At 52.9% G+C, this 27,309-nt stretch overlaps 3 protein-coding genes and 1 long non-coding RNA gene across 39 annotated transcripts; 1 reads left to right on the top strand and 3 right to left on the bottom strand.

Annotated features, from left to right (window-relative positions):
- Nucleotides 1-630: 630 nt before the first annotated feature.
- On the bottom strand, nucleotides 631-5,472 carry ART5 (ADP-ribosyltransferase 5). Of its 24 annotated transcripts, none has more exons than XM_077960347.1 (7): nucleotides 4,795-4,943; nucleotides 4,318-4,393; nucleotides 3,929-3,987; nucleotides 2,066-2,491; nucleotides 1,762-1,915; nucleotides 1,126-1,158; nucleotides 637-1,045 (listed from the first exon to the last, which is right to left on the bottom strand). In XM_077960347.1, exons 1-7 carry the CDS (start codon nucleotides 4,903-4,905, stop codon nucleotides 1,020-1,022), a joined length of 885 nt encoding a protein of 294 aa, XP_077816473.1. In that variant the 5' UTR covers nucleotides 4,906-4,943; the 3' UTR covers nucleotides 637-1,019. The 24 variants fall into 24 exon arrangements, with proteins under 24 accessions (NP_001265326.1, XP_077816473.1, XP_077816474.1 ...); XM_077960348.1 differs by having other exon boundaries at nucleotides 637-1,042; XM_028832498.2 differs by having other exon boundaries at nucleotides 637-918.
- A 1,366-nt stretch (nucleotides 5,473-6,838) lies between these two features.
- ART1 (ADP-ribosyltransferase 1) lies at nucleotides 6,839-22,397 on the top strand. 11 transcript variants are annotated; one of them, XR_013404065.1, is made up of 7 exons: nucleotides 6,852-6,968; nucleotides 10,883-11,034; nucleotides 14,681-14,816; nucleotides 15,115-15,895; nucleotides 16,896-16,937; nucleotides 19,497-20,977; nucleotides 21,527-22,397. XR_013404065.1 is itself a non-coding variant. In XM_077963633.1 (6 exons), exons 3-6 carry the CDS (start codon nucleotides 14,754-14,756, stop codon nucleotides 19,592-19,594), a joined length of 984 nt encoding a protein of 327 aa, XP_077819759.1. In that variant the 5' UTR covers nucleotides 6,865-6,968; nucleotides 10,883-11,034; nucleotides 14,702-14,753; the 3' UTR covers nucleotides 19,595-22,397. The 11 variants fall into 11 exon arrangements, 4 of the variants coding, with proteins under 4 accessions (XP_001113672.1, XP_077819759.1, XP_077819761.1 ...); XR_013404063.1 differs by having other exon boundaries at nucleotides 6,869-6,968; nucleotides 14,702-14,816; XR_013404061.1 differs by having other exon boundaries at nucleotides 6,869-6,968; nucleotides 14,702-14,816; nucleotides 19,497-21,005.
- LOC144334339 (uncharacterized) lies at nucleotides 6,907-12,200 on the bottom strand. Its single transcript, XR_013404083.1, has 2 exons — nucleotides 11,952-12,200; nucleotides 6,907-9,180 (listed from the first exon to the last, which is right to left on the bottom strand). It is a non-coding gene; the product is annotated as an uncharacterized LOC144334339 (long non-coding RNA).
- CHRNA10 (cholinergic receptor nicotinic alpha 10 subunit) lies at nucleotides 21,185-26,774 on the bottom strand. 3 transcript variants are annotated; one of them, XM_001113644.4, is made up of 5 exons: nucleotides 26,573-26,774; nucleotides 25,174-25,319; nucleotides 24,587-24,741; nucleotides 22,641-23,173; nucleotides 21,185-21,978 (listed from the first exon to the last, which is right to left on the bottom strand). In XM_001113644.4, exons 1-5 carry the CDS (start codon nucleotides 26,631-26,633, stop codon nucleotides 21,521-21,523), a joined length of 1,353 nt encoding a protein of 450 aa, XP_001113644.1. In that variant the 5' UTR covers nucleotides 26,634-26,774; the 3' UTR covers nucleotides 21,185-21,520. The 3 variants fall into 3 exon arrangements, with proteins under 3 accessions (XP_001113644.1, XP_077819757.1, XP_077819758.1); XM_077963631.1 differs by having other exon boundaries at nucleotides 25,112-25,319; nucleotides 26,573-26,705; XM_077963632.1 differs by having other exon boundaries at nucleotides 25,112-25,252; nucleotides 26,573-26,705.
- Between the last annotated feature and the right edge of the window lie 535 nt (nucleotides 26,775-27,309).

Below are 27,309 nucleotides of genomic sequence, written 5' to 3'. Positions count from 1 at the left end.
GGCCGGGGAGATGAGAGGTCGGGGTTCAATGGGAACCCTCTGACCAGTTGCCTCCTTCCTTGTCTTTGCACTCCTCACCTCACAAGTGGGGCTGAGGAATCACCTGCCTGCTTTCCTGCCTTCATGGTTGTCGTGAGGACCCCCTAGCTGTTCTAGCTTCTGGATTTGCAAGTTAGAGTGTGACACGGGTCTGCACAGGAGATTGTGTCTAGGAGTGACCAAGAAGTTACTATTATTATTATTTTTGAGACGGAGTCTTGCTCTGTCACCCAGGCTGGAGTGCAGTGGCGAGATTTCCGCTCACTGCAAGCTCCGTCTCATGGGTTCACTCCATTCTCCTGCCTCAGCCTCCGGAGTAGCTGGGACTACAGGTGCCCGCCACCACGCCCAGCTAATTTTTTTGTATTTTTAGTAGAGACAGGGTTTCACCGTGTTAGCCAGACTGGTCTCAATCTCCTGACCTCGTGATCCACCCGCCTCGGCCTCCCAAAGTGCTGGGATTACAAGTGTGAGCCACCACGCCCGGCCCCAGGAAGTTATTTTTTTAGTCCCTCAGTCAGTCCCTCAGCCTAGCAAGGCCAGAGTGGGGCAGATGGTCTAGTCTCATGGAATAAACCAATCATAAAATTCCATGTCTCCACACTGCAATACCTTTTAATCAAGTGGCTGCCTCAATAAAATTCCATGTCTCCACACTGCAACACCGTTCAATCAAGTGGCTGCCTCAGTACTTCCCTTGCTTGTCCCGGGAAGTCCCCACCACATAGCAGAGTTCCCTCAGCCCTGCCGTGGCCTCCCCAGCCCCACATCCTGGTTGGGGAGAAGGCTGCTAGGGCTGGGTCTGGAACCACGTTCTTGCTTCTCAAGGCTGTTGGAGGCGCCTCTTCTTCATATGAAGGTCACCCGTTCCCAGGGCTCCTAAGTGGCAGATGTTGGAGTTTCAGGGCCCAATCCCTGAGAGCTGGAACTCCCCAGGGGCCAAGAGCAGGGTCTTCCAGGGGGGCAGAGAGGAGGCCCCCTCAGATTGTGACTGGCTGCACCCCTGCTGGAGGGAGAAGAAAAGGAAGGGGTCAGCAGGGTGAGGGGGAGTCAAAGCAGCTGAGGGAGGATGGAAGAGCGACTCACCTGGTGCAGACACACAGCCCCGCCTCTTCTCCCCTGCAACAGACAGCAGAGTGAGGCCTCCATGTGGACAGACTCACACCCAAACTGCCCGGCCCATCAGGCCTTGGCAGGGCCATTTCCCCTCTCAATCTATTTTCCCTTCACCTAAAGGGAAACTTCTGACTTCCCTTCCTCCTCGGTCCTCCAGGAAGTTTTCCAGATTGCGTTTCCATCCCTCTTCCCACCCAAGACCCAGTCACTCTTCCATCTGTCCCTGCCTTAGCACTTGGGAGTGGCACATACATGCCCTATCAGCCTCATCAAGCCCAGGGCCCCCTGAGACCTGAAGCAGTCCCCCTGGCTCTTTCTGCTGCTTGCTAATCTCCTTAACCAGGTTCTTTTGGTCTATTAGACTGTGTAGCAGATGGACCCTTTTGAGGACATATAGAATCATCTGAGAATGTTCACAAATCTGGAAAACACTTATAGGACCCAAAAAAACCCGAGTCACAGATGACATTAACTCCAGCTGACTTCCAGCCCTCAATTCCCCTTTAACCAAGTGGGTCTCCCGAAGGCCCTGGGGATTATTGTGTAGGAACATTCTGGCTTATTTCACCCACACTGCCAGTCCTGCTTCCTCCATGCACAGCTCACCACCCAGATAGGCGCAGTTAAAGTGGCTGCAGGTCTGATTATAGCTCCAGAGAGTCACCAGGCTCTGGGCTCCATCCTGAGAGAATCTGGTGACCAAGAAGACTTCATGGGGGGGAATCAGCACCTCGCGCTCCTTGGGAAAGACAGAGAAGGCCTGGATAGGGGCCCCAAAGCAAGTCGTTAGAGAAAAGAGGGTGGCATTACCAAATCTGCAGGCCACTGCCTTATCCAGGGAGCTGGAGGCAAACTGGCCTAAGCGGACAGAGTCCCCCAGCCTTTTGGGTTCAAAGCGAAGGCTGCCCACACCTCGGAACACCACCTCCCCAGGCCCTGTGCTGCAGCCCCCACCGCCTCCAAGCAGCTGCAGGGCCCGGATCAGGTAGAAATGCAGGGCCTTGAAGGGAAAGTGCCTCATGTAGAGCTCCCGGGAGCCTCCGCCTGTCCGCACGGCCTGATTCAACTTCCAGTACAAGGTGTTAGATGAGTTGGTGTAGACCATAATGGCTATTCCATTCTGGGCTTTGAAGCCAGGGGGTAAGGTGAGCCCTCGATGCCTGTCCTCCCAGGCCTCCTGGGCTGCCTCCCAGGATTCCCGAAGCAGGGCATGGTGGGCCATTTCCGCCTTTAGCAGGGGGGCTGCCTTCTCCTCCATCTCCTCTGCACAACCCACATAGGCATCGTCAAAGGTGTCTGGAGCCAGTCCCAGGGGCAGGATGGGAACAGCCTGGGCCTGTGGAGGAAGGAAGAGAGATGCCACACCGAAAAGAGCGTAAGTTCAGAGCACTGGACACGGGTCCTGGGGGCAAACCCATCCAGAAACACAGAATCTCATTTCTATCCCCAAATATCAGGTATATGCAATTTGGCAAGGACCCAATAAGAGGCTTAAATAGCACAGGCACTGGAGTCAGACAGACATGGGCTGAAATCTTTTTTTTTTTTTTTTTTGAGACAGAGTCTTGCTCTGTTGCCCAGGCTGGAGTTCAGTGGTGAGATCTCTGCTCACTGCAAGCTCCGCCTCCCAGGTTGGAGTGATTCTCCCACCTCAGCCTCCCAAGTAACTGGGATTACCTGTGCATGCCACCATGGTTGGCTAATTTGTTCTTTTGTTTTTGTTTTTTTGAGACGAAGTCTCACTCTGTTGCCTAGGCTGGAGTACAATGGCACGATCTTGGCTCACTGCAACCCTGCCTCCTGGGTTCAAGCAATTCTCCTGTCTCAGCCTCCTGAGTAGCTGGGATTACAAGTGTGCAATACCACACCCAGCTAATTTTTCGTATTTTTAGTAGAGACAGGGTTTCACCATGTAGGTCAGGCTGGTCTCGAACTCCTGACCTCAAGTGATCCACCAGCCTCAGCCTCCCAAAGTGCTGGGATTACAGGCATAAGCCACCGCACCCAGCCTGAAATCTTGACTTTACCACGTATTAGCTGTGAGATCTTGGGCAAGTGTCATAACTTTTCTGGACTTGAGGATACTTCCAACCTCACAGTTATTATGAAGACAGCATAAAGAGCATTACTTCTGTACAACCTAAAAGGGATCATCCTGTCATTAGAAAGGTTCCTGCGGTCGGTGGGAGGTGGGACTAGATGACTACCAAGCACTTTTCTGGCTGTAAGATCTAGCAGGCAGGTTATGTGCAAATACTACACACAGCAAGTGTCCAGCTACCTGACCCCCAGCCCCAGTCTCCTCAGGCTCTCTTTCCCTCTCATCCAGCAGGAAGCCCTTGCAGGTAGGTGCTCAGCCACCACACCAAATCACTGTCAGCTCTGAGACGCCTGCGTCCTCCCCTGCTCTGTACCCACATTTGGGGTAGGGGTGGTGGGGAGGACAAGCCTTGGCTGGGAGAGGCTGCCAGGACTGCAGCACACAGGTAACCCAAGGAGGCTTTGCGGGACTGTGCCTGCGCTGGGAGATGAGAGGTGGGGAGGAGAATGTTGGAGGCATCCAGAGAGGAATGGAGGTGGGGGTTCTAGGAGACAGAATGGGAACCTGGGGCTCCCTGCAGGGATGGAGGTTCCTGAGAGGAAGAGAGTTAAGAGTGGAATCCTAGGGAAGAGTCCCTGGGAGAGGGCTGTGAGGAGTCAGCCCCCAGTCCACTTCCTCAGGGTCTGCCCCCCAATGTCCCACTTAGGGACTGGAGATGGTACCTGGAGTTACCTGCCAGGTGTGGAGGCCAAGGCAGCCGAGGGCCATCATCAGTGACGCCAGTGCCATCCCTGGAGGAGACGTGAGGGCCAGGAGTCCGGGTGAGGGCGGGACCAGTGGCGCTGGAGTCCTGGTTTCGAGGGGCTCGAGGGAGATCTGGACCCTGTCTCCAGGCGCGCGGGATCCGGGGTCCAGGATTAGGGCCCTGGCGGGGCGTGGGCGGGGCCGGGGGCGTGGGCGGGGCCTGGAGTTTATTGTCCGCCCCCCGCTCCAAGTCTCCGCTCCAGACTCCCGACGCCCCTTCCTCAGAGTCTCCAGTCCGGGGACTTTTCTGAGACGGTAAAGGCGGGGCCGCAGTTTGGCTCCGCCAGAGAGGAGAGGGCCGGGGGCAGAGGACCCACCTGAAGGTTGCGGAGGCCGCGAGCAGGAGGTAGCGCCGAGGGCTCGGGCGGGCGCTGCGCTGTCCCCGGAGTCCGGCTGAAAGCAAGGTTCCCGAGGGTAACTAGAGCCCCCGCGCTGGTAACCCGACACCCCTTTCCCAGCGCCGCACGCGGGGCCGGGAGCGGCCGCGGCGGGGCAGGGGCTGAGGGGCAACTCCCCTTCTCCAGGACTGCGGGGTCTTTCTGCGGGACCCTCTTTGGCTGTGAGGGGGAAGGAACTTGTGAGACTTGGTCTCTCCCTCAGGCGGTCCCTGACCCGGTCGGCCCCTGGCCCCCAGACGACCAGGCCAGGGGGCCCCGCGGAGGTCCCGCCAGCCAAAAGGTCGCCCCTGGAGCACTCTGAATTGCAGAGTTTGCATTTGGCCCACACCTTGGGCCACGTGCTCCAGCATCTGAGCAGCGCCCACTCCCTCCCTTCTCTGGGCCCTCTCCCCATACCCCTTCAGTGGGGTTGGGCCAGAGACAGAGCCCTTGGTCGCAAATCCACAGGATCCAGGCTCGCCCCTCCCCCAGACCGCTTTCGGTGCCGCTCAGACTCAGGTGACCCATGTTTGTAAACACTGGCCTTTCCCCCACCTCCTCTGGGCTTATCTATAAATAACCTGGCTCTGAGTTTTGGATGCCGCGTCAGAGGCCATGGGGAAAGGGGCCAGCGGAGGAATTCGTAGCTCAGGGAAGAGCTTGCCAGCGGCCTGAGCCAGGAGGAGGGGGGATGTCACCCTTCCTTCCCCCAGCGGCCGGAGGGTCGCTGAAAGCTAGGATTTCTGAGGGTTGCGAAAGCTAGGATTTGGAAATGCTGCCTGCTGGAGCTGAGGTAGGCACGAAAGATTAGAGCTACCCAAAGGACTCCAGCCTGGTCTGGCTCATTAATTTCCCCCATCCCTGTCCCCTCATCCCCTCAGACTGTCAAATAAAAAGTTTCCTCCACCTAGAGTCCTGCTGTCTCCCAGAATCCTTTCTGTAGACCAAACGGGAAGACATACCGTGGGTCCAGTCTTGGAGGAGGGTGGGGAGGGAGGTGCTTCTGAGTGCTTGTTAGAAAAACAGCTCCAGGGCAGGGCGCGGTTGCTCACTCCTGTAATCCTAGCACTTTGGGAGGCTGAGGCGGGAGGATCACGAGGTTAGGAGTTCGAGACCAGCCTGGCCAACATGTTGAAACCCCGTCTCTACTAAAAATACAAAAATTAGCCGGGCATGGTGGCGGGTACCTGTAATCCCAGCTACTCAGAAGGCTGAGTCAGGAGAATTGCTTAAAACCAGAAGGTGGAGATGGCAATGAGCTGAGATGGAGCCACTGCACTCCAGCCTGGGCGAAATGCCAGAAAGAAAGACAGAGAGAGAGAAAAAGAAAGAGAAAGAAGTTGCCTGGGCTAAAGGCAAAATGAGAAAGAGAGAGAGAGAAAGAGAAAGAAAGAGAAGTTGCCTACATATCCTGCCTGCCCCGCTCTCTGGAGGAAGCTGAGTGTTTGCAGTCGCTTAAAGAGAAGATACCACCTGGGGACAGCTTGGCCTGCTGGGACAGCCCCTGAGACCAGATCTGCTGGGATCACTGCTTTGTCCCTCTCCACTCTCTGGCTTTGGGGGATTGCTTCTCCCATCCCAGGACCTGGAACCCAAAATAAGGCCCCAAGAGATGGACTCAAATCTAGCCATTGGGGGCCAGGCACGGTGGCTCACACCTGTAATCCCAGAACTTTGGGAGGCTGAGGTGGGCAGATCCCGAGGTCAAGAGATTGAGACCATCCTGGCCAACATGGTGAAACCCCATCTCTATTAAAAATACAAAAATTCCGAGACGGGCGGATCACGAGGTCAGGAGATCGAGACCATCCTGACTAACACGGTGAAACCCCATCTCTACTAAAAAATACAAAAAACTAGCCGGGCGTGGTGGCGGGCGCCTGTAGTCCCAGCTACTCGGGAGGCTGAGGCAGGAGAATTGCTTGAACCCGGAAGGCAGAGGTTGCAGTGAGCCGAGATCTGGCCACTGCACTCCAGCCTGGCGACAGAGCAAGACTCCATCTCAAAAAATAAAAAACAAAAAACAAAAAAACAACAACAAAAAAAATCTAGTCATTGGCAGGGATCCTAAGTGTAGCAGAAAGAAGTCCTCCAAGATCACCTGGCGAGTCAGAGCTGGAACTGGAACCCAGAATCCAGCCTCCTTAGTTTGAATCTCTCCTGGCACCTTGCTAAGTCTCAGTGTTCACGTGAAAGGTACAAAATCTAAGGAGATGCTCTCTGAAGCTGAGGTGCTGAAGCTTCCTCCTCTCTTCCTCCTCCTTGACTGACCAGAGTACAGGACCATGGCCAGTGAGGAGGCAGTTGTCCCAACCTGGATCCCTAGTGCTTCAGTCCACCTCCTATCTGGCTTCAGGGATTCTCTTTTTTGTAGGACGAACACTGGGCAGGTCAGACTGAGCAGAGGCTGGTGTTCCTGAGCCCTGAGGAGACATCCAGAAATAGATGGGGGAGTGTCGTGTTTCTGAGCAGCTGTGTGGGGGAGGTGCAAGGGGTGGGGATTGACAATATCAAAAAGAAACTTGTCCTCCCCTCTCCTGGTGGCCGTGGTGGAGACCAGCAGCAGCTTCCCCACGCAGGACAAGGCCTGGGTAAGGAGCGCACCACTCTCTTCCTGGGCGTTGGGCAGGAAAAGTGGTTTTGAGGTGAAGTTTGGGAGATGAATGGTGGAATTTTAGGAGTCATGAGAAGAAGTTTCCAGGAAACTTTGATGAAGTTTGGGATACTTAGGAAGGTTGGGGTCCATGGGAAGTTTGAGATTCCTGTGGGGAGATTTGGGTTCACATTCCCAGGAGGGTATGTTCAGCAAGGGCCTGGATGAGGAACTGATGAAAGAATGGCCCCAAGCAGGATGAGAGGGAGGACAGAACGGCAACTCCCTTGGGCTAGAAAAGGAGTTACTCAGCATCCCCAGCAATTTGGCCCATGCCCACCCCATCCCTCCGGCTCCCACTACATCTCCCCTGACACTGGTCACCAAGGCCAGCCACCCACCTGCTCTGCAGTGGTCTCCGCTGTTAGCTGAGCTGAGAAAGTTCCTCAGACTCTCAGCAAACATGCTGAGGCCTACCCAGTGCCTGGTCTTGGCATACATGCTCCCTGCCCTCAAGGAATTCACCGGCCAGGAGAGGAGCCAGGCACATATAAGGGCAGCACAGTGTGATAAGGACAGTGACAGAGGACAGCACAGGGTGATATGGGAGCCCAGAGGAGTCAGAGGGCTTCCTGGAGGAGGTGACCCCCCGGGTTAAGCCCTGAAGAGTGGGTAGCCAGGAGAAGGGTGTCCCAAGGAGAGGGGACAATGTGTGCAGAACCACAGGGAGGGTAACCATGGAGTCCCACCTGTGACTTTGTTCTGCACTACAGAAGCCAAGCAGGAGTGGCAGGTGCGAGCTGCAGAGGGCGTAGAGGGCCAGGATAAGGATGTTGGCCTCTGTTTTGAGGGTATGGAGGGATGTTTTGTTTGTTTGTCTGTTTGTTTGCTTTTTTTTTTTTCGAGATGTGTTCTTATCTCTTCCCTCATAATTTTCGTCTCTGCATTTTTCCTCTATACTTTGAGATATTTCTTCCAGTCAGTTTTGGCACAGAGGGCTTTTAAGCACATAAGGAACATGACCAGTTTAGAAACATCGCCCTCCCTGGGCAGGCAGGTTAGTGGGGCTGACTGTGGAGGGGGAGATCAGTGAGGAGGCACGGGCAAGCCTGAGCCAGGGCAGGGAGTGCGGATGTTGAAGGGAAGAAGAATCTAGGATGGACCCCTATCTCACCCAGCGTTAGTTGGCAACTATGTGAATGTTTGACAAATGATTGACTGAATGGACACCCAGGGGACCATCACGGATGACTGGGTGAATAATGGGGATGGTTTATCACGTGAGACTTGCCATGGCAAATTAACAGGAGCCACCCTGAGCTAGATTAAGCCTAAAGAGGATTTTATCACAAGGATACCATGGTATCTCATGGAACCCAAGGACCAGATGCAAAGAGACTCTAGAAAGCCAAGGAGGAGTGCGGCTCCACCTGACCTCTGGCTTCAACCATCAAGCAGCTCGCCCTCTGCCTTTCAGCCTTCTCTTTTCCTTGCTCTGGGGATCTCATCTCTTCCCTGATTTCAATTGCCTGTGACTCTCATGTCTCCTTGATTGTCCATTCTGCTACCTCTTGGACATCTGCTTCGGGGAGTTCACATTTCCCAAAGTGAACTCACCATTTTCCCTCCAAACCTGATCATTAATTCAATACATTTTTATTGAGCATCTGCTTTGTAATGGGACTACAATAATGAGCAAAATGAGCTTTTCAAGTCTCCTCTGGTATAACATTGTGCCTACAGTAACAATAAGGCATTGTGAACTTAAACATGTGTGAAGAGGGTACATCTCACATTAAATGTTCCTGCTACATGAAAGCCAAAACCAAAACAAAAGTAAATAAAACTAAAAACAGGCCAGGCGCGGTGGCTCATGCCTGTAATCCCAGCACTTTGGGAGGCTGAGGTGGGTGGATCACCTGAGGTTGGGCGTTCAATACCAGCCTGACCAACATGGAGAAACCCCATTTCTACTAAAAATGTAAAATTAGCCAGGCGTGATGGCGCGCGCCCGTAATTGCAACTACTTGGGAGACTGAGACAGGAGAATCGCTTGAACCCGGGAGGCAAAGTTTGCAGTGAGCCAAGATCACGCCATTGCACTCCAGCCCGGGCAACGAGAGCAAAACTGTCTCAAAAAACAAAACAAAACAAAAAACACAAGGCTGGGTGCGGTGGCTCACGCCTGTAATCCCAGCACTTTGAAAGGCCTAGGCGGATGGATCACCTGAGGTCAGGAGTTCGAGACCAGCCTGGCCTGGTCAATATGGCGAAATCCCTTCTCAACTAAACACAAAAATCAGCTGGGCGTGGTTGTGGGCACCTGTAGTACCAGCTACTCGGCAAGCTGAGGTGGGAGAATCGCTTGATTCTCAGGAGGCAGAGGTTGAAGTGAGATGAGATCGTGCCACTGCACTCCAGCCTGGGCAACAGAGTGAGACCCTGTCTCAAAATAAATAAATAAATATATAAATAAAAATAAAAATAAAATGAAAATAAAGGGATACACAGAAACTTGGAAGTGACGAACATGTTTATTCCCTTGATTGTGGTAATAGTAACATGAGTGTATACTTAGTTCCAAAATCACCAAATTGTATATATTAATTATATGCAGTTTTTTGTATACCAATTATACTTCAATGAGGCTGAAACAAAAAAAGTAAAGTTTCACAGGGCTGTGTTGGAGCAGGACACTCTGCAGTCATGTAAGAATGGTGGAAGAAGATGGGCAATAAAAGAGGGGCTTCATTTTTTTTTTTTTTAAGTCTACTCCACTTCTCCTCTGTGTTTCTAGTTTAAAGAATGGAAACCTGGGCCGGGCGCGGTGGCTCAAGCCTGTAATCCCAGCATTTTGGGAGGCCGAGATGGGCAGATCACGAGGTCAGGAGATCGAGACCATCCTGGCTAACACGGTGAAACCCCATCTCTACTAAAAACACAAAAAAAATGAGCTGGGCGAGGTGGCGGGCGCCTGTAGTCCCAGCTACTCGGGAGGCTGAGGCAGGAGAATGGCGTGAACCCAGGAGGCGGAGCTTGCAGTGAGCTGAGATCCGGCCACTGCACTCTAGCCTGGGCACAGAGCGAGACTCCATCTCAAAAAAAAAAAAAAAAAAAAGAATGGAAACCTGGGTGTCATCCTTGATTTTTCCCTCTCTCACGTCCCCTATAGCCCATCAGACATCAAGTCTTGTAAATTCTATCTCCTAACTCTGTCTGTCCTCACTGCCATTCTCTTAGGTCCTCTGATTCCATGTCCTCAGTCTGCCTTCAAGCCTCTCCTCCCCCCAAGCCTCTGATCTATCTTGTTTACTATAGAGCAGATGCAGACAGAAACTGAGTTGCAGAGACACAATGAGAGATACAGCTGGCCCAGTGGGCTTTTGCTGCATAACCATTTTGCCATGTGCCACAAAATCTCAGTGGCAAACAAACATTTACTCCCAGGCTTATGGTCTTCGGGTTGACAGCAAGTGGCTTATCTAAACTGGACTTGGTTGGGCAGCTCTGCTCAGGCCACTGGTCTGGCTCAGCTGGGGTCTTCCTCGCTCTGGGCTGGGCTCAGGCCTGTTCCTCATGTGTTCATTCTGGGGGTACAGACTAAAGAAGAATCTTCCGAAGAAAAGACTCTCAGTTTCCTTCCCCCAAAAGCAGACCCATAGACAAGTACATGGGTGCAGTGAACTTCTTTATAAAGTGATCCCAAGAAATACAAGTCAGGGAGTGGCAAAGTCAGATAGAGAAGAGAAAAGCAGCCAGTTAAAAGCCTATTACCACTGTGATCAACTAGTCCCACCGGGGACCCTCTATGGGACAGGAAGTCTGACTTCCAGACCTCATTGGTTGAAGGCTGTCCTCGGGAACATTAAATCCCCTACACTTTTGGCCTGCCCTGTGCTTGCAAAAATACAGGCTCCCAGGGTGATGAAGAACGCCTCAGACACAGAAAAATGTGAGCCCTAGAAGTGGGAGGCTGACAGCCTGCGTGAGAACTATCCACTGCACCTGCATGTGGACTCGAAGACGGTGTCCGGGAATATGGGCTGAGGAAACCACAGGGTCAGGTACACTCTCTTTTACCCTGAATCCTTAGATCAACTGGCAGGAAGGCCTCTGATTGGCCTTCTTGGGTCATGTGTCCATCCATGAGCCAATCACAATGGTCAAGGCCTTAGGGCACCAGTCCTGGGGCATGTGTTCCTCTCTTGGGGTGCATAGAGTGAAAAAAAGCCTCACCTGAGCCCATGACTGGATTCTACACACAGGAAAGTGAGCAACTAGTAACAGCAGCTCTAGCCTCCTTGGTGAACTTCAAGAGACCACAGACAAGAACTCAAGTCGTTTTTTTTTTTTTGAGACGGAGTATCACTCTTGTCGCCCAGGCTGGAGAGCAATGGTGCGATCTCGGCTCACTGCGATCTCCGCCTCCCAAGTTCAAGAGATTCTCCGGCCTCAGCTTCCGCACAACACCATGCCCAACTAATTTTTTGCCTTTTTAGTAGAGACGGGGTTTCACTATGTTGGCCAGTCTGGTTTCAAACTCCTGACCTCAGGTGATCCACCCGCCTTGGCGTCCCAAAGTGCTGGGATTAGAGGGGTGAGCCACCGCACCCGCCCAGGGAAGTCGGTTTTCATAGCTCACTGCAGCCTTAACCTCCTGGACTCAAGCAATCCTCCTACCTTCAGCCTGCCGAGTTGTTGGGATTACAGATATGCACCACCACACCCTGTAGCCTGGCGTATGTATGTATGTACGTATGTATGTATTTTAATTTTTGAGACGGAGTCTTACTCTGCCGCCCAGGCTGGAGTGCAATGGCGCGATCTTGGCTCACTGCAACCTTCGCCTCCTGGATTCAAGCTATTCTCCTGCCTCAGCCTCCCGAGTAGCTGGGATTACGGGCACCTGCCCAGTTAATTTTTGTGTTTTTGTAGAGATGGGGTTTCACCACGTTGGCCAGGCTGGTCTTGAACTCCTGACCTCAGGTGATCCACCCGCCTCAGCCTCCCAAAGTTGCCCGGACGTATTTTTTTATTTTTAGTAGCGATGGTGTCTCACTATGTTGCCCAGGCTGGTTTCAAACTCCTGGGCTCAAGTAATCCTCCCACCTCAGTCTCCCAAAGTGCTGGGATTACAGGCTGGAGCCACCATGCCTGGCTGTTGTTCATAATTTTATCCGTAGTACCTGACATGCTACAGATGCTAGACAAAAAAAAAAAAAAAAAAAATTGTTGAATAAATGAGTAAGCAGCTTTTGAGGGGGAGAAGATAATGAGCTCCATTTTGGACATGTGGAATTTGGTAAAAACTACTGCTAACTCCATTGCCCAGAGAAGCTCATACTTCACATTTAAATTGTGTATTGGCAATTACAGGTCTTAGATTTGAAGATTAATTATAGACACATAGAATCCCAGTGTCTTAGAGTCACTGAACTATCCAAACTTAGGTCTCCCCAGAGCCAGAGATGATAAAGCAGCGACGCTTAACCTAAATGAGATTGGAGGCAGAAGCATAACCACCGTGATATTTATGTAACATTTGTTTGAAGGCGCATATATTCATTTTCTAAGGGGAGGTTTCAGCTTTTATCAGATTCCAAAAGATAAAGGCCCATTGACTATATTACCATTTGTGTACAGAAAGAAAACAGAGGCTGGAAGCTTTGACTCATACCTGTAATCCCAGCATGCTGGGAGGCCAAGGTGGGTGGACTGCTTGAGCCCAGGAATTCGAGATCAGCCTGGGCAACATGGCAAAACCCCATCTCTACAAAAAATATAAAAATAAGCCAGGCATCGTGTTGTGTGCCTGTAGTCCCAGCTACTTGGGAGGCTGAGGCAGGAGGATCGATTGAGCTCAGAAGGTCAAGGCTGAAGTGAGCTATGATCATGCCACTGTACTCCAGCCTGGGCAACAGAGCAAGACCCTGCCTCAAACAAACAAAAAAAGTAGATACCATTTTGCCTACCAGTTAAATGGAAATTAAAAAGAGATCAATCATATTCAGCAATGGCAAAGATGTGGAATAAAGGGCACTCTCATCCATTGTTGGTGGGGTGGTAGTTTCTATCAAAATAAAAAGTATTCATATTCTTTAGATCTCATTTTACTTCTCAAAATCTTTCCTATAAAAACATGCACACCAGTGAAACCCCGTCTCTACTAAAAAATACAAAAAATTAGCCGGGCGAGGTGGCGGGCGCCTGTAGTCCCAGCTACGCGGGAGGCTGAGGCAGGAGAATGGTGTGAACCCGGGAGGCGGAGCTTGCAGTGAGCTGAGATCCGGCCACTGCACTCCAGCCTGGGCGACAGAGCGAGACTCCGTCTCAAAAAAAAAAATAAAATAAAATAAATAAAAACATGCACACAAGTAGACAAGGATTTATATACGTAAATATTCACTGTAGTATTATGTATAATATTTTAAAATTAGGAAAAAAATCTAAGTGTTCATAAGTATGAAATGGTTAATTATGGTTTATACCGTGAGATAAACCAAGCTGCCATTATGTGAGCAAGGGAGGTATGTATGTACTGACATGGAAGGAAGTTCATGATATTTTTTTCCTGAGGAAAAAAGGTAATAAAGTGTGTATGTGTAAGCATGTTTCCCTTTAGTTCTTAAAAAAATGACAATAGGGTCAGCGCGGTGGCTTATGCCTGTGATCCCAACACTTTGGGAGGCCGAGGTGGGCGGATCACCTGAGGTCAGGAGTTCGAGACCATCCTGGCCAGCATGGTGAAACCCTGTCTCTACTAAGAATACCAAAATTAGCTGGGCGTGGAGGCAGGCACCTGCAGTCCCAGCTACTCCAGAGGCTGAGGCAAAAGAATCACTTGGACTCGGGAGGTGGAGGTTGCAGTGAGCCAAGATCACGCCACTGCACTCCAGCCCGGGCAACGGAGTGAGACTTGGTCTCAGAAAAAAAAAAAGAAAAAAGAAAAGAAAAAAAAAAAAAAAAAAAGGAAACTGCCAGTTTCAATCCAGACCCAATGCCTGGACACCCTCTTCTTGGAGACACTTCAGGCACTCCACCTGTCCCCCAACAGGGAGGGTGTGGAACGCTTGTGGTTCATGCTGCTTGCTTTGGGGAAACCATTATCCTCTGTCTTCTCCTGCTTTTCTGATCCCCTCTTTCCCCAGCACCTGGGGTTTATATCTGTCCCTCCCTGGAAGCATGGAAGGCTCATTCCACAAGAGGACTGCAGGGAGTGGGGGCAACCGGTGGACCAAGCCCTGCTCTAAGTCTGTTCCTGGAGTCCTGCTAAGGCCCCACCAGCTGCACACTCCTGGATCTGCCCCCATCCCAACCCCATAACCCCTGTGAGGTGAAGCCCAGCTCTCTCACCGTGGCTGTCAAGTCCCTTCATGACTGGCCCATCTTCCCAACGTTCCTACCCTGCGAGCTCTGCCAGCCTAGATGACATGTCTTTCCCTCTTTACATCCTCAGTTCCCACCTCCAATACATTTGCTTTTTCCATTCCTGCTGCACAATATCTCCCAGTCTCCACTTGCTGACATTTTAGTCTCTTGTTCATCCTGCAAGACCCTGTTCACGTCACTCCTCCAGGAAGTCACGCATGTTCCTTCCAGCAAGAAAGGTCCTCTCTCTTCTGAGCCTCCATGTCTGTCTTGTGACTCTCAGTGCCAAGCACTAGGAATGGCACAGACTAAGTGTCGATTCATGTTTATTAAACTATACAGATTAACACTGCAATTTTCCAGATGAGGAAACTGAGACTCAAAGAGAGACAGCAACTGGCCCAGGGTCACCAGCATGCAGATGCCTGCTATGATGTCTCTGCTTCTTGTGTCTGTGGGCCTCGTGGAAGCACTTCAGGTACGGGCACCCCCCACTGTTCCCACCCCAGCAGGGAACTGAGCCATCAGCTTCTTCTGAACCCTGGAAGGAGAGAGGAAAGAATGCCTGATGCTTCCCTTGGGGATCACTCAGCCCAAGGGGACAGCCCCAGATGCTAGTCTTGAGGAAATTACAGCCAGAGGTTCCCAATCCCCTTCCCCACCAGGTGTGTTTGGGGCCCTTCCTGCCTTTCTCAGTGGAGGGGAGAGCTGGATGGCAGGGGACTCATTCTCTCAGGGGCCTATCCTCTCAGTCCCTGCTGCTCCTGCCCCCTCAGGCCCAGAGCCACCCCATCACACGACGAGACCTCTTCTCTCAAGAGATGCCGCTGGACATGGCCCTGGCTTCCTTTGATGACCAGTACGCTGGCTGTGCTGCTGCCATGACAGCTGCTCTTCCAGATCTCAACCACACGGAGTTCCAGGCCAACAAGGTGTATGCAGATGGCTGGACACTGGCAAGCAGCCAATGGCAGGAGCGCCAGGCCTGGGGGCCAGAGTGGAGTCTCAGCCCTACCCGTCCACCCCCGCCACCCCTGGGCTTCCGCGATGAGCATGGGGTGGCCCTCCTGGCCTACACAGCCAACAGCCCCCTGCACAAGGAGTTCAATGCAGCCGTGCGTGAGGCAGGTCGCTCCCGGGCCCACTACCTCCATCACTTCTCCTTCAAGACACTCCATTTCCTGCTGACCGAGGCCCTGCAGCTCCTGGGCAGGGGCCAGCGTCCACCCCGGTGCCACCAGGTGTTCCGAGGTGTGCATGGCCTGCACTTCCGGCCAGCAGGGCCCGGGGCCACTGTGAGGCTGGGGGGCTTTGCTTCCGCCTCCCTGAAGAATGTTGCGGCCCAGCAGTTTGGTGAGGACACCTTCTTTGGCATCTGGACCTGCCTCGGGGCCCCTATCAAGGGCTACTCCTTCTTCCCTGGAGAGGAAGAGGTGCTGATCCCCCCCTTCGAGACCTTCCAAGTGATCAATGCCAGCAGACCGGCCCAGGGCCCCGCCCGCATCTACCTCCGGGCTCTGGGCAAGCGCAGCACCTACAACTGCGAGTACATCAAAGGTAGGAGGGCAAGCGCCAGTCAGCACCTGTGCAGAAGGTGGGCCTTCCACATCCACCAGGGACTTCGGCAAACCCAAGCCCCTATCTCCTGTGTCCCAGGGATACATAAATACAACCAGTCATATCCACCAGCTCCCAACCCCTTCCATCTAAGGGGAGACATAACCTTTTGAGGGGTGCACTTACTGCCCTTGAAGGGATCTAAGCCATAGTTGGCCACTTGCCTGCTGGGTGGCTGGAAAGGTTTCCTGGCCAAGGGAGGGGTCTCTGACCATTTGGGCGGGCAAGCAGGCCTGGTCGGGCTTTTCTCCTGGTCAGAGGCTGGAAGGGAATTATTTTCCAGCCAGATTATTGATACCTAAAGAGCTGTTGCCAGAAATGAGTAGGAGCCCCAACCTCAGTTTCTGAGAAGAGTGCATTTATGAGCTGGAAGAAGAATTCTGTGCTGGGTGGGGTGGTGGGGGCAGGGAGACAGCAGCTGGGTGCTGTGCCCCTAAGGTCACACTCAGGCTGTGGTCGGGAAGTGGTAGACGCTCCTCCTGTCCATGTCCCCAGCACAGGCCAGAAGAACCACCACGGGGATGGGCCCAGGTTCTTAATTTCTGAAGGGCTAAGGACTTCACTTCCTATCTTGGACAGCAACAGGAGCATGCATGAGTTGACATAAGGTGAGGAGGGCATGCAAAGAACACAAACCAGGCTGGGGCGAGGCATGGAAGAGGGAGAGGTGAGTGTGGCAGGGAGGCAAAGTTACAGGCCCAGGGAGCAGGAGTGCCCCAGAGTCGACCCTGGCTTTGATGGCCCACTCCCCCTTCTGGCCCTGCTTCTCATGGGTTGAGGCAAACCTAGTCAAGGAAGTTCCACCATGAAAGAGCAGAATTAGGGGGAAATGTACCAACCTCTCCTAGAACAAGTCAGGAATGGACCACCAGGGCTCTGAGGTCCCTTTCCATCCTGAGAGCTCCTGAGCCTTTCATTCTTTACTGTTTCTTTTCTATAGACAAGAAGTGCAAGTCTGGGCCTTGCCATCTGGATAATTCAGGTAAGGGCTGCAGGCACCTGTGGGACTCAGTTCATCCCTGACCCCATCACCTGGATCTTTTTTTTTTTTTTTTTTTTAAGACGGAGTTTTCACTCTTGTTGCCCAGGCTGGAGTGCAATGGCACGATCTCAGCTCACTGCAACCTCCGCTTCCCAGGTTCAAGCCATTCTCCTGCCTCAGCCTCTTGATTACAGCTGGGATTACAGGCGCCCGCCACCACGCCTGGCTAATTTTTTGTATTTTTAGTAGAGACCACAGCCTGAGCTGGACCTTAGGGGCACAGCACCCAACTGCTGTCTCCCTGCCCACCATGTTGGCCAGGCTGGCCTCGAACTCCTGACCTCAGGGGATCCATCCACCTTGGCCTCCCAAAGTGCTGGGATTACAGACGTGAGCCACCATGCCCGGCCCACTTGGATCTTTTATAAGGAAACAACCTCATTAATAATAATAATAAAAAAAAGTGCACTCACTGAAGTGGCACCTTGGGGGTTGCCAGCCTTAGCCAGGAGATGAGTGTGTGGGAGAGCAGATGGTTGGGGGAGCAGAGACACCTGCTCTCCAGCCTGGGTCTGCCTGTCCTTTGCAGGAAAAGGCCACTGATCAGGCCCCCGAGAGATTCAGGCTGCAGTGAAGTGAGGGATGGAAGGGCTGCTCCCTGCAACGTCCTCCTTTGGTCCTTCTCTGCCTCCCAGTGCAGAACCCACTGTCTCTGTTACTGCCCTCAGGGCTCCCCCAAACCCACCTTCGAAGGCCAGCTTTGGGTGCTGGAGGCCTGGGCTCTAGTCCAGGCTCTGCTCTTTCTCTATGACCAACCCATTCTTTCTCTGTGCCTCAGTTTCTCGGTGTGTATAATAAGCAAATTGGACCAGATGATCACCAGCTGTGACTCTTCTCTTCCCTCAGACACTTGGTGTGCCAAGGCCTACCCAGGTCACCATGTCTCTAGGTGGGAATGGGCCATTTCCAGGGAAGAAGCAGCAGTTCCTCCCCAAGCCTTTAGAACTCCTCTGTCCTTCAGAACTCTGTAAGTGGGCACGAAGGACCCCCCAGCTTCCTCTGATCCACTCCAGGCACATCATGCCATTCATTCTCACCACGCCCCAATGGTACTGTCATCACCTCTGTTCTGCAGATGACAGTACCAAGGTACAAAGACGCAAAGAGAAGCCAGGCGCGGTGGCTCACGCCTGTAATCCCAGCACTTTGGGAGGCCAAGATGGGCGGATCACCTGCGGTCAGGAGTTCGAGACCAGCCTGACCAACATGGAGAAACCCCGTCTCTACTAAAAATACAAAATTAGCTGGGCGTGGTGGTGCATGCCTGTAATCCCAGCTACTTGGGAGGCTGAGGCAGGAGAATCTCTTGAACCTAGGAGGCAGAGGTTGCTGTGAGCCAAGATTGTGCCGTTGCACTCCAGCCTGGGCAACAAGAGTGAACCTCTGTCCCAAAACAAAACAAAACAAAACAAAAACAAAAACATCAAAGGTGCAAAGAGGAGAAGCAAGCAGCCCTGTGCCACCCAGCTACTAAGAAGTGGGGTCCAGAGAGCCTGGCTCTAGAGCCAAACTCTGAACCACCACACCAGGATGGTTTTCATCCCTCCCCAGACATCATCCCATCCCATCCCATCCATCTCATCTTTATTGCACAGTAATCTATGGGAAGGAGGCGGAACAGGAGGCATTACCCATTTCATATGGTCAAGTGAGACCCAGAGACAAATTATTTGCTCAAGGTGACAGTGAGTTCATGGCAGAGCCAGGATCAGAAGCCAAGTTTCCAGCCTCCCAGGCATCTTTGAGTTTTGATGATATAATTCCAGTAACTGGAAAAGTTTAGGATTTCTCCTCCTAGTCCACCCCACACCTCTCCTACCAGGGTTTGGGCAAAGGAGCCAAGTTCAGCCACAGTAGATCCCACTCTGATCTTAAATCCACGTTACATCCCACTCTGAAGCACCTTATTTGTGGCAATAGAAAGCAGTTAAGTTAGACACAATGACCTCCAGAAGAGAAACTGGGACTCTAATTGGTCTCCTCGTCTCTGTCTACCTTCCTAAATTCTTTATTAAAAAAAATTTTTTTTTCACTCTGTCACCCAGGTTGGAGTGCAGTGGCACCACTACGGCTCACTGTAGCCTCAAACTCTTGGGCTCAAGTGATCCCCCCACCTCAGTCTCCCAAGTAGCTTGGACTACAGATATATGCCACCATGCCTGGCTACTTTTTGTATTTTTTGTAGAGAAGGGGTCTCCCTATGTTGCCCGGGTTGCCTAAAATTGTTTAAAGCAGTCAAATTTAGCAGTGGGGGCATTGTACATCAACTTTAGTGACACTAGTGTTAGTAAGTTCTGATAACACATTACCATTGGACCAGCGCCTCCCTAAACTTGATCTTTATCTCTGTTGCCTGTGGCAATTTTGTATATCAGTCTGTCCAGCTCACTCTGCCAATCTCTCCACCTTGAATCTGTGTGTCCCCACTTTGCTCCTGTGCTCCTAAATACCTCTTTTTCTCTCTCTCTCCCAAAACCTCTCTGCCTGTTTTCTCTGCAGCCATGGGTCAGAGCCCCCTCTCTGCAGTTTCGTCTCTGCTGCTGCTGCTCTGGTTCCTCGCAGTGAGGGCCTTTCCAGACAGTCCAGGCCTCCTTTGATGCATGAGACACGGGACAGCCTCACCTGCTGCCTCTGCCCATCCTGAGGATGTTGGCAATGTGTGCTTTCAGTGTAATCAAGATTCCTGGCAACCCCATCTGCAGGGAACTCTGGGACCTTCTCTGGTAGCTGCCAGACCTGCTGGTGGAGAAACAGGAGACAATTTGGGGACTGAACCTTACCCAGGGCTCTAGGAGTGAGACTCTGAATAAAGGGTTGGGCCGGCGGTGTGGGGGGTACTTCAAGACAGGCAGCAACTCACTTGGAGATAGAAAGACTTCAGTTGATTTGGGGGGTGACTGGAGAGGAAAGCACTTCGCAGTGATACCTGTTGGTGTTACTCAGATGCCTCACATGTCCATCTGGAAAGCTCTTGTTCACTCCTCCAGGAAGCCTTCTGTGACCTCTCCCACCCAGCTGGGGTACTGACCCTGCCTCTGTGCTTCCACAGAGCCCTGAATGCTTCCGTATACCACATGTCCATGTCTGTCTGCCATGTCAAACTGTGAGCTTCCTGAGGGAAGGGACTGGGTCAGAGGCACAGAGGTAGTGCCAGGAAATGTGTGAAACTCAGAAAGGAACAAATACCTGTGAATGGCTGGTCCCTGCACTGCCCCTGCCTTGGACACTGTCAAGCTCTCAGTGTCCGAGTGTGAGAATGGGGTGGACGGTGCCTAACTCCAGCACACAGAGAGAAGGAGAGATGGAAGAGAGAGCTCTAGTCCTCCATCAGCACCTCAGCCAAATCCCATTCTTTTGTCAGCACAGATGTAACTTCTGCTCTAATCCATGGGTCCTGAGGCTCCTCTCATCATGGCTCACTGTAGCCTCAAACTCCTGGGCTCAAGAGATCCTCCCACCTCAGCCTCCCAAGTAGCTGGGACTACAGATACGTGCCACCACACCTAATTTTTGTGTTTTTTGTAGCGACAGGGTCTCCCTAGGTTGCCTAAGTTCTTTTTTTTTTTTTTAAGCTCGTCATATTTAGCAGTGGGGGGTTATATACCAACTTTAGTGACAGTGACATTAATAAGTTCTGATAATCCACTACCATGGACACCAGCGATACATGGACAGCTGGGAAAGCGTTATTTCTGGATGTGTCTGTGAGGGTTTTCAGCAGGAGACTGGCGTGTGAGTTGATGGACTAAGTGGCAAGTTCCACTCTCAATGTGGGAGGGCATGGAGAAGACAAAAAAGTAGGAGAAAGGCAAATTCATGCTCTTTCCTGGAGCTGGGACATCCTTCTCTTACCATTGGATATTAGAACTTCAGGTTCTCAGGCTTTGAACTTGGACTTGGACTTGCACCAGTGGCCATGAGACAGACCTGAAGTACAGACAGACCTGGACCCCCAGCTTCCACTACCACAGACCTCAAGGGTAATACAGGGCATCGAGGAGGTGCTAGGTACACGCTTACTTTATTGAGTCGGGGATTTGGGGCCAAATGTCTGTAGGGCCTCCTGCTCTGGAAACTCAACTGAGAATCCCCAATCCTTTTCCCTGAGCCCCTCGGCAGGGAAAGGTAAGACCCAATGCCCTGCAAAGAAGCCACCTAGGAAGGAAGACAGGAAACGGAGCAGTTCAGTTCAGTTTCTCATAATAACCCGCACGCTCTCCACTGAGAGCTCTAGTACCCAGCACAAACAATTCTGTCCCTCCAAGACTGTACTCTGTGACCTTGGCCTTTGTAGAGTTCTTCTTTTTTTTTGGAATTAGGGGAGTGGCAGGCTCTGGATTTCCGTTAGTTAGGGTGTGTAGACAATGAGTGCTCCCTTGTGGATTGTGAAGTCAAGTGTCCCAGGGTCTTAGGAGCAGTGGGGAGAGACTGGCTGGCTTAAAGACCAGCAACCACTTGGCCATGGCTGTCCTTTTCTGGAGGAGCTGTGGCTGCAGCAGATCCCTGTGACTTAGTCCTACCCTTCACAGGGCCTGCACCAGCACCAGGAGGCTCATGACCAGGGCCATGGAGAAGAAGATGCCCAGGAAGAAGCGGTCCATCACACGGGCCAGGCGCTTCCAGTCCTCATGGCAGCGCTGTGCAGCTCGGTGGCTGCGGAAGGTATTGGCAATGGTGGCTACATGGTGCAGTAGGGCTTCCTGGTGGCATAGACATCGTGGCTCGTGGCAAGGGCCCGCTGGGGGGCCACCTCCTCCTTTGGGAGACTGGGGGCTAGGGGATAACTCAGGTGACCTGGACTGCCCACAGGGCTCCCCTCTTTCCTGCACGCACAGGCTCTGTGCCAGGTGTCCCAGCAGGAGGGCCCTAGCCCAGGCTGGCACTGGGCGGGCACTGGGACCACAGTAATGCAGGTTCATGATAAGGATAGTGAGTGCTGTTGAGAATGTGACCATGGTCATAGTGGCCATGTAGTACTTCCCTGCAAGAGAGACAGAAAGCCAATTGGGACTCAAAACAAAAAGCCTGTGGATCCTGAGCTTCCTAGTCACCTCTACACAAATGGAAATAAGCCCACCATGAGGCTCTCCAGACCCTCCAAGCCCCATGGATGGAAGCAGGAAGGAGGTAAGGGCCAAGTTCTCCCCATCCTTCATTCCTACACGTGGGTCATCAGAAGCTACTGCTCCCTAATTGCTCCCCTCACTGCTGGAAGCTGCACTCATACACAATCCAGGACAGTCCTACTCTCAAATAACGATGGGCATGAGCTGGGGCAAGATACGAATCCTTTTTGTACAAATGGGATAACCAGAGGACCTACTTCCTAGGTTTGTGGTGATGTTTACCTGAGTTAATAAAGGTCAAGTGCTTAGGGGAGTGCCTGGCACACAGTGAGCAGTCGATGGATTTTGCCTATTACTAGGATCTGGGGATACTGATGTTCCACCATCAAGACCCAGTCGTGAGGGGTGTTCTCCCTGGAAGGAGCTAATCCTTTCCCCTCAAAATTAGGGGACGTTCCCAGGACGCCCCCGCCTCATTCTCTGAAGCGGGCCGTTCGGCAGACCCAGGCCCTGTAGCGGCCCCGCCCTGGGGGGTCCCCGGCGCATCGTCAGGTTCCCCCGCACCTCCGCTGCTCACCGATGAGCGGCACGCTCTCGGCCGGCGGCATGCTCTCGGCCAGCAGCAGCTGGAAGACGGTGAGCGCCAGCAGCACCGTGACGCCCAACGACACCTTCTCGCCCGAGTCGGCGGGCAGGTGGAAGGCGAGCGGCGCAAGCAGCGAGATGAGCACGCAGGGCAGCAGCAGGTTGCACACGTAGGCGGCGGCGCGGCGGTGCAGCAGAAGCGTGAAGGTGACGTCGGGGTAGGGCTCTGAGCAGCAGCCGTAGGTGAGCACGCGCCGCTGCGCCGGCATACCCAGCACGCGCCACTCCACGTTCTCCACGAAGTCCGCCAGGCTGGCGGCAGCGCCGCGCGGCCGCACATCCAGTTGGTGCCCGCCGTGAGTCCAGGAGCCGAACGTCAGGCCGCAGCGCTGGGCGTCGAACGGGAAGGCCGCCACGTCCACGGGGCACGAGCTGCGCGTGATGGCCGGTGCGTCCCAGCGCACGGTGCCATCGTGGCGTAGGACCACGTTGGTGCTGGCCGAGCCTGGCGGCTGCGCGTCCGCCCTGCGGGCAGGCGGGGCGGGGCTTGGCTCACTCAGGCTGTCCAGCCCGAGAAGCAGCCCTGGAGTCCAGGAGCCCAGGGCAGACCCCCAGGGTCTGAAAGAAACCAAAACTTCTCCCCAGAATATTGAGGCTCATTAAGTTCGAGACACGACGCAGGGGAGCACCTGGCCCCAGCAGCTGCTGGCCTGATGGCAAGACACCAGCCCTTCCTTGCTGGAGACAGCACTTGCTTTTCCAAAGGGCACCAGTAGGTGCCAGAGGAATCTGGGAACAGATTTTACCCTCTTCCCACGTTTTCTCGCCTTTTAAAGGCTGGAACTGCTCTCCTTTGTCTTGCCACTATTTACAACTTACTGGATCTTTCTTGAATTTCTATTTAAGCAAGGCCTCTAAGCCACTGCCTTCAGAGAGAAATACTTTTGAACTAAGGCCTCTCCCGTGATGGGTACAGCAGGTTAATAAACTTCTGCTTGTGGCCGGGCACGGTGGCTCACGCCTGTAATCCCAGCACTTTGGGAGGCCGAGGCGGGTGGATCACGAGGTCAGGAGATCGAGACCAACCTGGCTAACACGGTGAAACCCCGTCTCTACTGAAAATACAAAAAAATTAGCCAGGCGTGGTGGTGGGCGCCTGTAGTCCCAGTTACTTGGGGGGCTGAGGCAGGAGAATGGCGTGAACCCGGGAGGCGTTGCTTATAGTGAGCGGAGATGGCGCCACTGCACTCCAGCCTGGGAGACTGCGTCTCAAATAAATAAATAAATAAATAAATAAATAAATAAATAAACTTCTGCTTGTTTTTCTTTTGTTAATTTGACTCTCGTTTTCAGAACAAAGCAACACAGAGGGTGGAGTGCACCTAGAGAGACCCGCTGCTTGGAAGGCGTGGCGCCTAAAGGGCCCAGAAGGGACACAGATGTAGCCAGAGGACGTATAAACAGGCCTCTGCAGAACCCAGAGGCAACTCCGGGACACACAATGACTTCCCTTGGGGGACATGTGCAAAACTTATAGAGGGGCCCCAGAGAAAATATGCAGAGGGGCCCCAGAGAAAATAAAGCAGTGTTCCAGATGTCCTGGAGGAAAGAGAACCTTAGACAGGCTCTTGGGGGAGCCCTGAGAAACTTAGGGCTAAAAATGTGCCCTAGAGAGGCCCTTGTGATCCAGGCATCTGCCCTGGACCACACAGTAGGTTCCCAGGAGACGTTCAGCCTGGGCTGGCCTGGGATAGCCTAAAGTGGGGGTGCCATGGAGGGGCTGTGAATGCCTGGCAGCTTAGAAGGGTCCTGGGGAAAAGTTTCCAGGGCAGCATGGCAACCGGGTTGTGTGGTAGGGAGAGGGGATCAGTGCACACCCATGGCTAAGGGCAAGTCTAGAGAGGGGTAGGAGAGGGGAAGAGCCCAGATAGGCAGTACTTGTTATAGAGTACGATGTCTGGCCGCCACACAAGACTGCTGGGGATGCGGATGGCATCCAGGCCGCCATAGGCATTGGGGTCCCATTGTAGGTAGGCATCTGTCCACTCCTGCCGTATCCACAGATACAGGGTCAGCACCTGGTTCCGTTCATCCTAGTGGGGGCAGGGGATGGCAGAGATGTGGACATGTATATGCATATCCTGCCCCGTCTGTGCACACTCCCCTGCAGGGCTCTGGTCAGCACCCACAAACCTGACTTGTCCATACTGTCCAGTTCCCACCCAGACCTGACTTTGCCATGTGACCTTAGTGGGCTCTTCTCTTTTCTGGGCCCATTTCCTCAGCAGTTATATGAGGTGAGAATCCCCGCTTAGCAGGGATTCAATAAGTTCAGGAGTGCAAAATGTTGGGCACAAGGTAGGCACCCAACAGTCAGTATCCAACAGTTGGTAACTGCTATCTTTGTTAATATTAACATTTACAGAAAAGGAATTTCTGTGGAGAGAAATCCCAGTCTCTCACCCCTTCATTTCTTGACACTGTGACAGGTAAGACTCCACAGCTGTACCACTACCACAACGCACCATGTCGATGATCTGGGACAGTGTCACCTCCAGGGTCACATTCAGAGTCTGGTCTGTGTCTGCCACAGGTCTCAGGGCACTTGTGTAGTTGGCGAAGAGGTCACGGAACAGCTTGAGAGCCAGCCGGCCCTCAGCTCCCAGGCACTCTGGAGGGTCAGTAAGGAGGGTTGTCCATCCCAGGCCCTAGTCTCAGGGCCTTTGCTCACACCCTCCACTCCCAGGGCTGAGGCCCTGTCCTTATGAGTGTCCTCCTGTGTCTGCCCTTTCTTGCTCTAGCTGTGGCTCTAGTTCCTCCCTGGCTTGCCTGCAGGGACACACAAGATAAAGGCCATGGAGTGAATTGTTACTATCTTTTGGCACTAGGCTGACAAATTTCTCCTCCACCCTTCCCTTTTCAAGGACCTGGAGTCTGCCTGCCTCTCCACAAATGCTAGAGGGATCCAAACAAGCCACAAGAGTCCAGACTTTCACCTAGGGATTCTGAACCCCACTGCTCTGCCCCCTCCTGTCTCTCTCAAACCTGTTTCCACTTCTCCATCTCAAGCTGGTTTCTTCAAAACTTCTGATGCGATGGAACATTCCTTCCTTCTGAAAACACACTCTTCCCCAGGCTTTCCTGACACACATTTTCCTCAATCCCTGACCTAAATATTGTTCCCATGAATACTGTCCTTGGCTTCCTTCTTTTTCTTCATCCCAGATTTTTCTCCTGAGCTCCAGACCCAAATAGAGTACAGTCCACTCCTGAGTTTCCCACAGGCACTTTCAACTGAACTCGCTTCCTCTCTCCATGCTCTGAAACCTACTTCCTATCCCATGTTTCCTATCTCAGCAAATAGCATGCCCTCAGCTGCAATAGTGACCTCAGCTGGAAATCTGGGAATTATCCCTCCCTTCTCCCTCTCCTGCCTCCTCCTCTTGGAATCCAGTTAATCTCCAGATCCTGTCAGATCATTCAAATCCTCCAGATTTCGCTAAACATGATCTTGAGTCTGCCCTCTCCCCTCCAGGCCAGGCCCTTCCCTTCACTGTCACCCCCTCCCCCGAGGCTCACCTCCTACCCCTCCCATGCCCATGGACCATGCTTTTAAGCATGTACATCTGATCAGGCTAGTATGCTGCTGAAACCTTTCAGTGCTGCCCCCATCGTCTGCAGGAGAAAGACCTGGCCTGGCCGGCAGGCCCTTCAGCATCTGGCCCCTCTGATTTTCCCAACCCTGTCTCTGGAAGCTCCCCACTCATTGTTCCCACCTTAGCCAGGCAAGTCTCCTCTCACCCACTTCAGCACCCCTCTTCTCCACACTCCCCGAATACAGAGCTGAAGGAGGAGAAACACAAGAGAGACTACATGGAAAGGGATTTTGGGAGAACAGGAATAGCAGCACCACGAGCTTCATACCTGCAGGGAGTAGAAACAGAAGCAGAAGGCCCAGGCTGAGGTGGTGGCTCCGGAGCCCCATGGTCCTGGCACTGCAAGAGGTGGGGCAGGTCTCTGGGTGTGACGCCTCCTGGCCAGACCTAGGGCAAAATTAGGCCCAGCTGGCAAGGATGGTATGGACAGTACCTAGAAGTCAGAAGTAAGACTGAGATCTCTGGCGGGTCCAACCACCCTCCAGCGGGCCCTGCAGCCCCTCCAGTCTTCTGATCCTCCAATTTGTGCCTGCCCCTGGAGTTTAGTACTTGGTCTGTCTTTCTTCTCTGCTGGTCCTTGCCTCTTCTGGCCTCTGCCTCTGCCTCTGCCCTTTCCTATGCTCCCCACCCGCTTTGCCTTTCACTCTGTCTCTGTTTCCTTCTCTTTCCCTCTGTAACTTTCTTGGTCTCTCTGCCTCCCTGACTCTGATCGCCCCCTGCCTGCCTCTTTCCACTCTCTCTCCCTTTCTCCTACTTCTGTTTCATCCCTCATTCCTTCCTTCCTTCTTCCATTCCCCACACCTGGACTCTAGATGGGCCTGCTGCTCTCTCAGCAGAACAGGGACCAGGGACTCCCTTGATCAGCCCAGAGTCATCTGAGGCACAGGACAGTAGCCCTTCCCTCTTTGCCCTTTCATTAGCTTAATTATACCTGTGCATTACACAGGTGTTAAGACACCTGTCCCCATGACAACAGAGCAAAGGAAACTGATACCTCAGGCCTCT

The sequence above is a fragment of the Macaca mulatta genome, chromosome 14, assembly GCF_049350105.2.
Source record: "Macaca mulatta isolate MMU2019108-1 chromosome 14, T2T-MMU8v2.0, whole genome shotgun sequence".
Lineage (NCBI taxonomy): Eukaryota > Metazoa > Chordata > Mammalia > Primates > Cercopithecidae > Macaca > Macaca mulatta.
The sequence above is the reverse complement of the archived record's forward strand: the minus strand, read 5'-3'. Positions and strand labels throughout refer to the sequence as shown.

Excerpts from the sequence above, each read along its gene's own strand:
- ART5 (XM_077960337.1), bottom strand. The coding sequence starts at position 4,905 with ATGGGTCACCTGAGTCTGAGCGGCACCGAAAGCGGTCTGGGGGAGGGG. Across the intron at positions 2,492-3,928 it reads TTGGCCTCCACACCTGGCAG|GCCCAGGCTGTTCCCATCCT; the intron begins GTAACTCCAGGT and ends CTTCCTCCACAG. Across the intron at positions 1,046-1,729 it reads TGGAGGAAGCAGGACTGGCA|CAGGGGTGCAGCCAGTCACA; the intron begins GTGTGGGTGAAA and ends TTCTCCCTCCAG.
- ART1 (XM_001113672.4), top strand. The coding sequence starts at position 14,754 with ATGCAGATGCCTGCTATGATGTCTCTGCTTCTTGTGTCTGTGGGCCTC. Across the intron at positions 14,817-15,114 it reads GCCTCGTGGAAGCACTTCAG|GCCCAGAGCCACCCCATCAC; the intron begins GTACGGGCACCC and ends CTGCCCCCTCAG. Across the intron at positions 16,938-19,496 it reads TTGCCATCTGGATAATTCAG|CCATGGGTCAGAGCCCCCTC; the intron begins GTAAGGGCTGCA and ends TTTTCTCTGCAG.
- CHRNA10 (XM_001113644.4), bottom strand. The coding sequence starts at position 26,633 with ATGGGGCTCCGGAGCCACCACCTCAGCCTGGGCCTTCTGCTTCTGTTT. Across the intron at positions 24,742-25,173 it reads TGTCCCAGATCATCGACATG|GATGAACGGAACCAGGTGCT; the intron begins GTGCGTTGTGGT and ends TGCCCCCACTAG. Across the intron at positions 21,979-22,640 it reads CGAGAGCGTGCCGCTCATCG|GGAAGTACTACATGGCCACT; the intron begins GTGAGCAGCGGA and ends TCTCTCTTGCAG.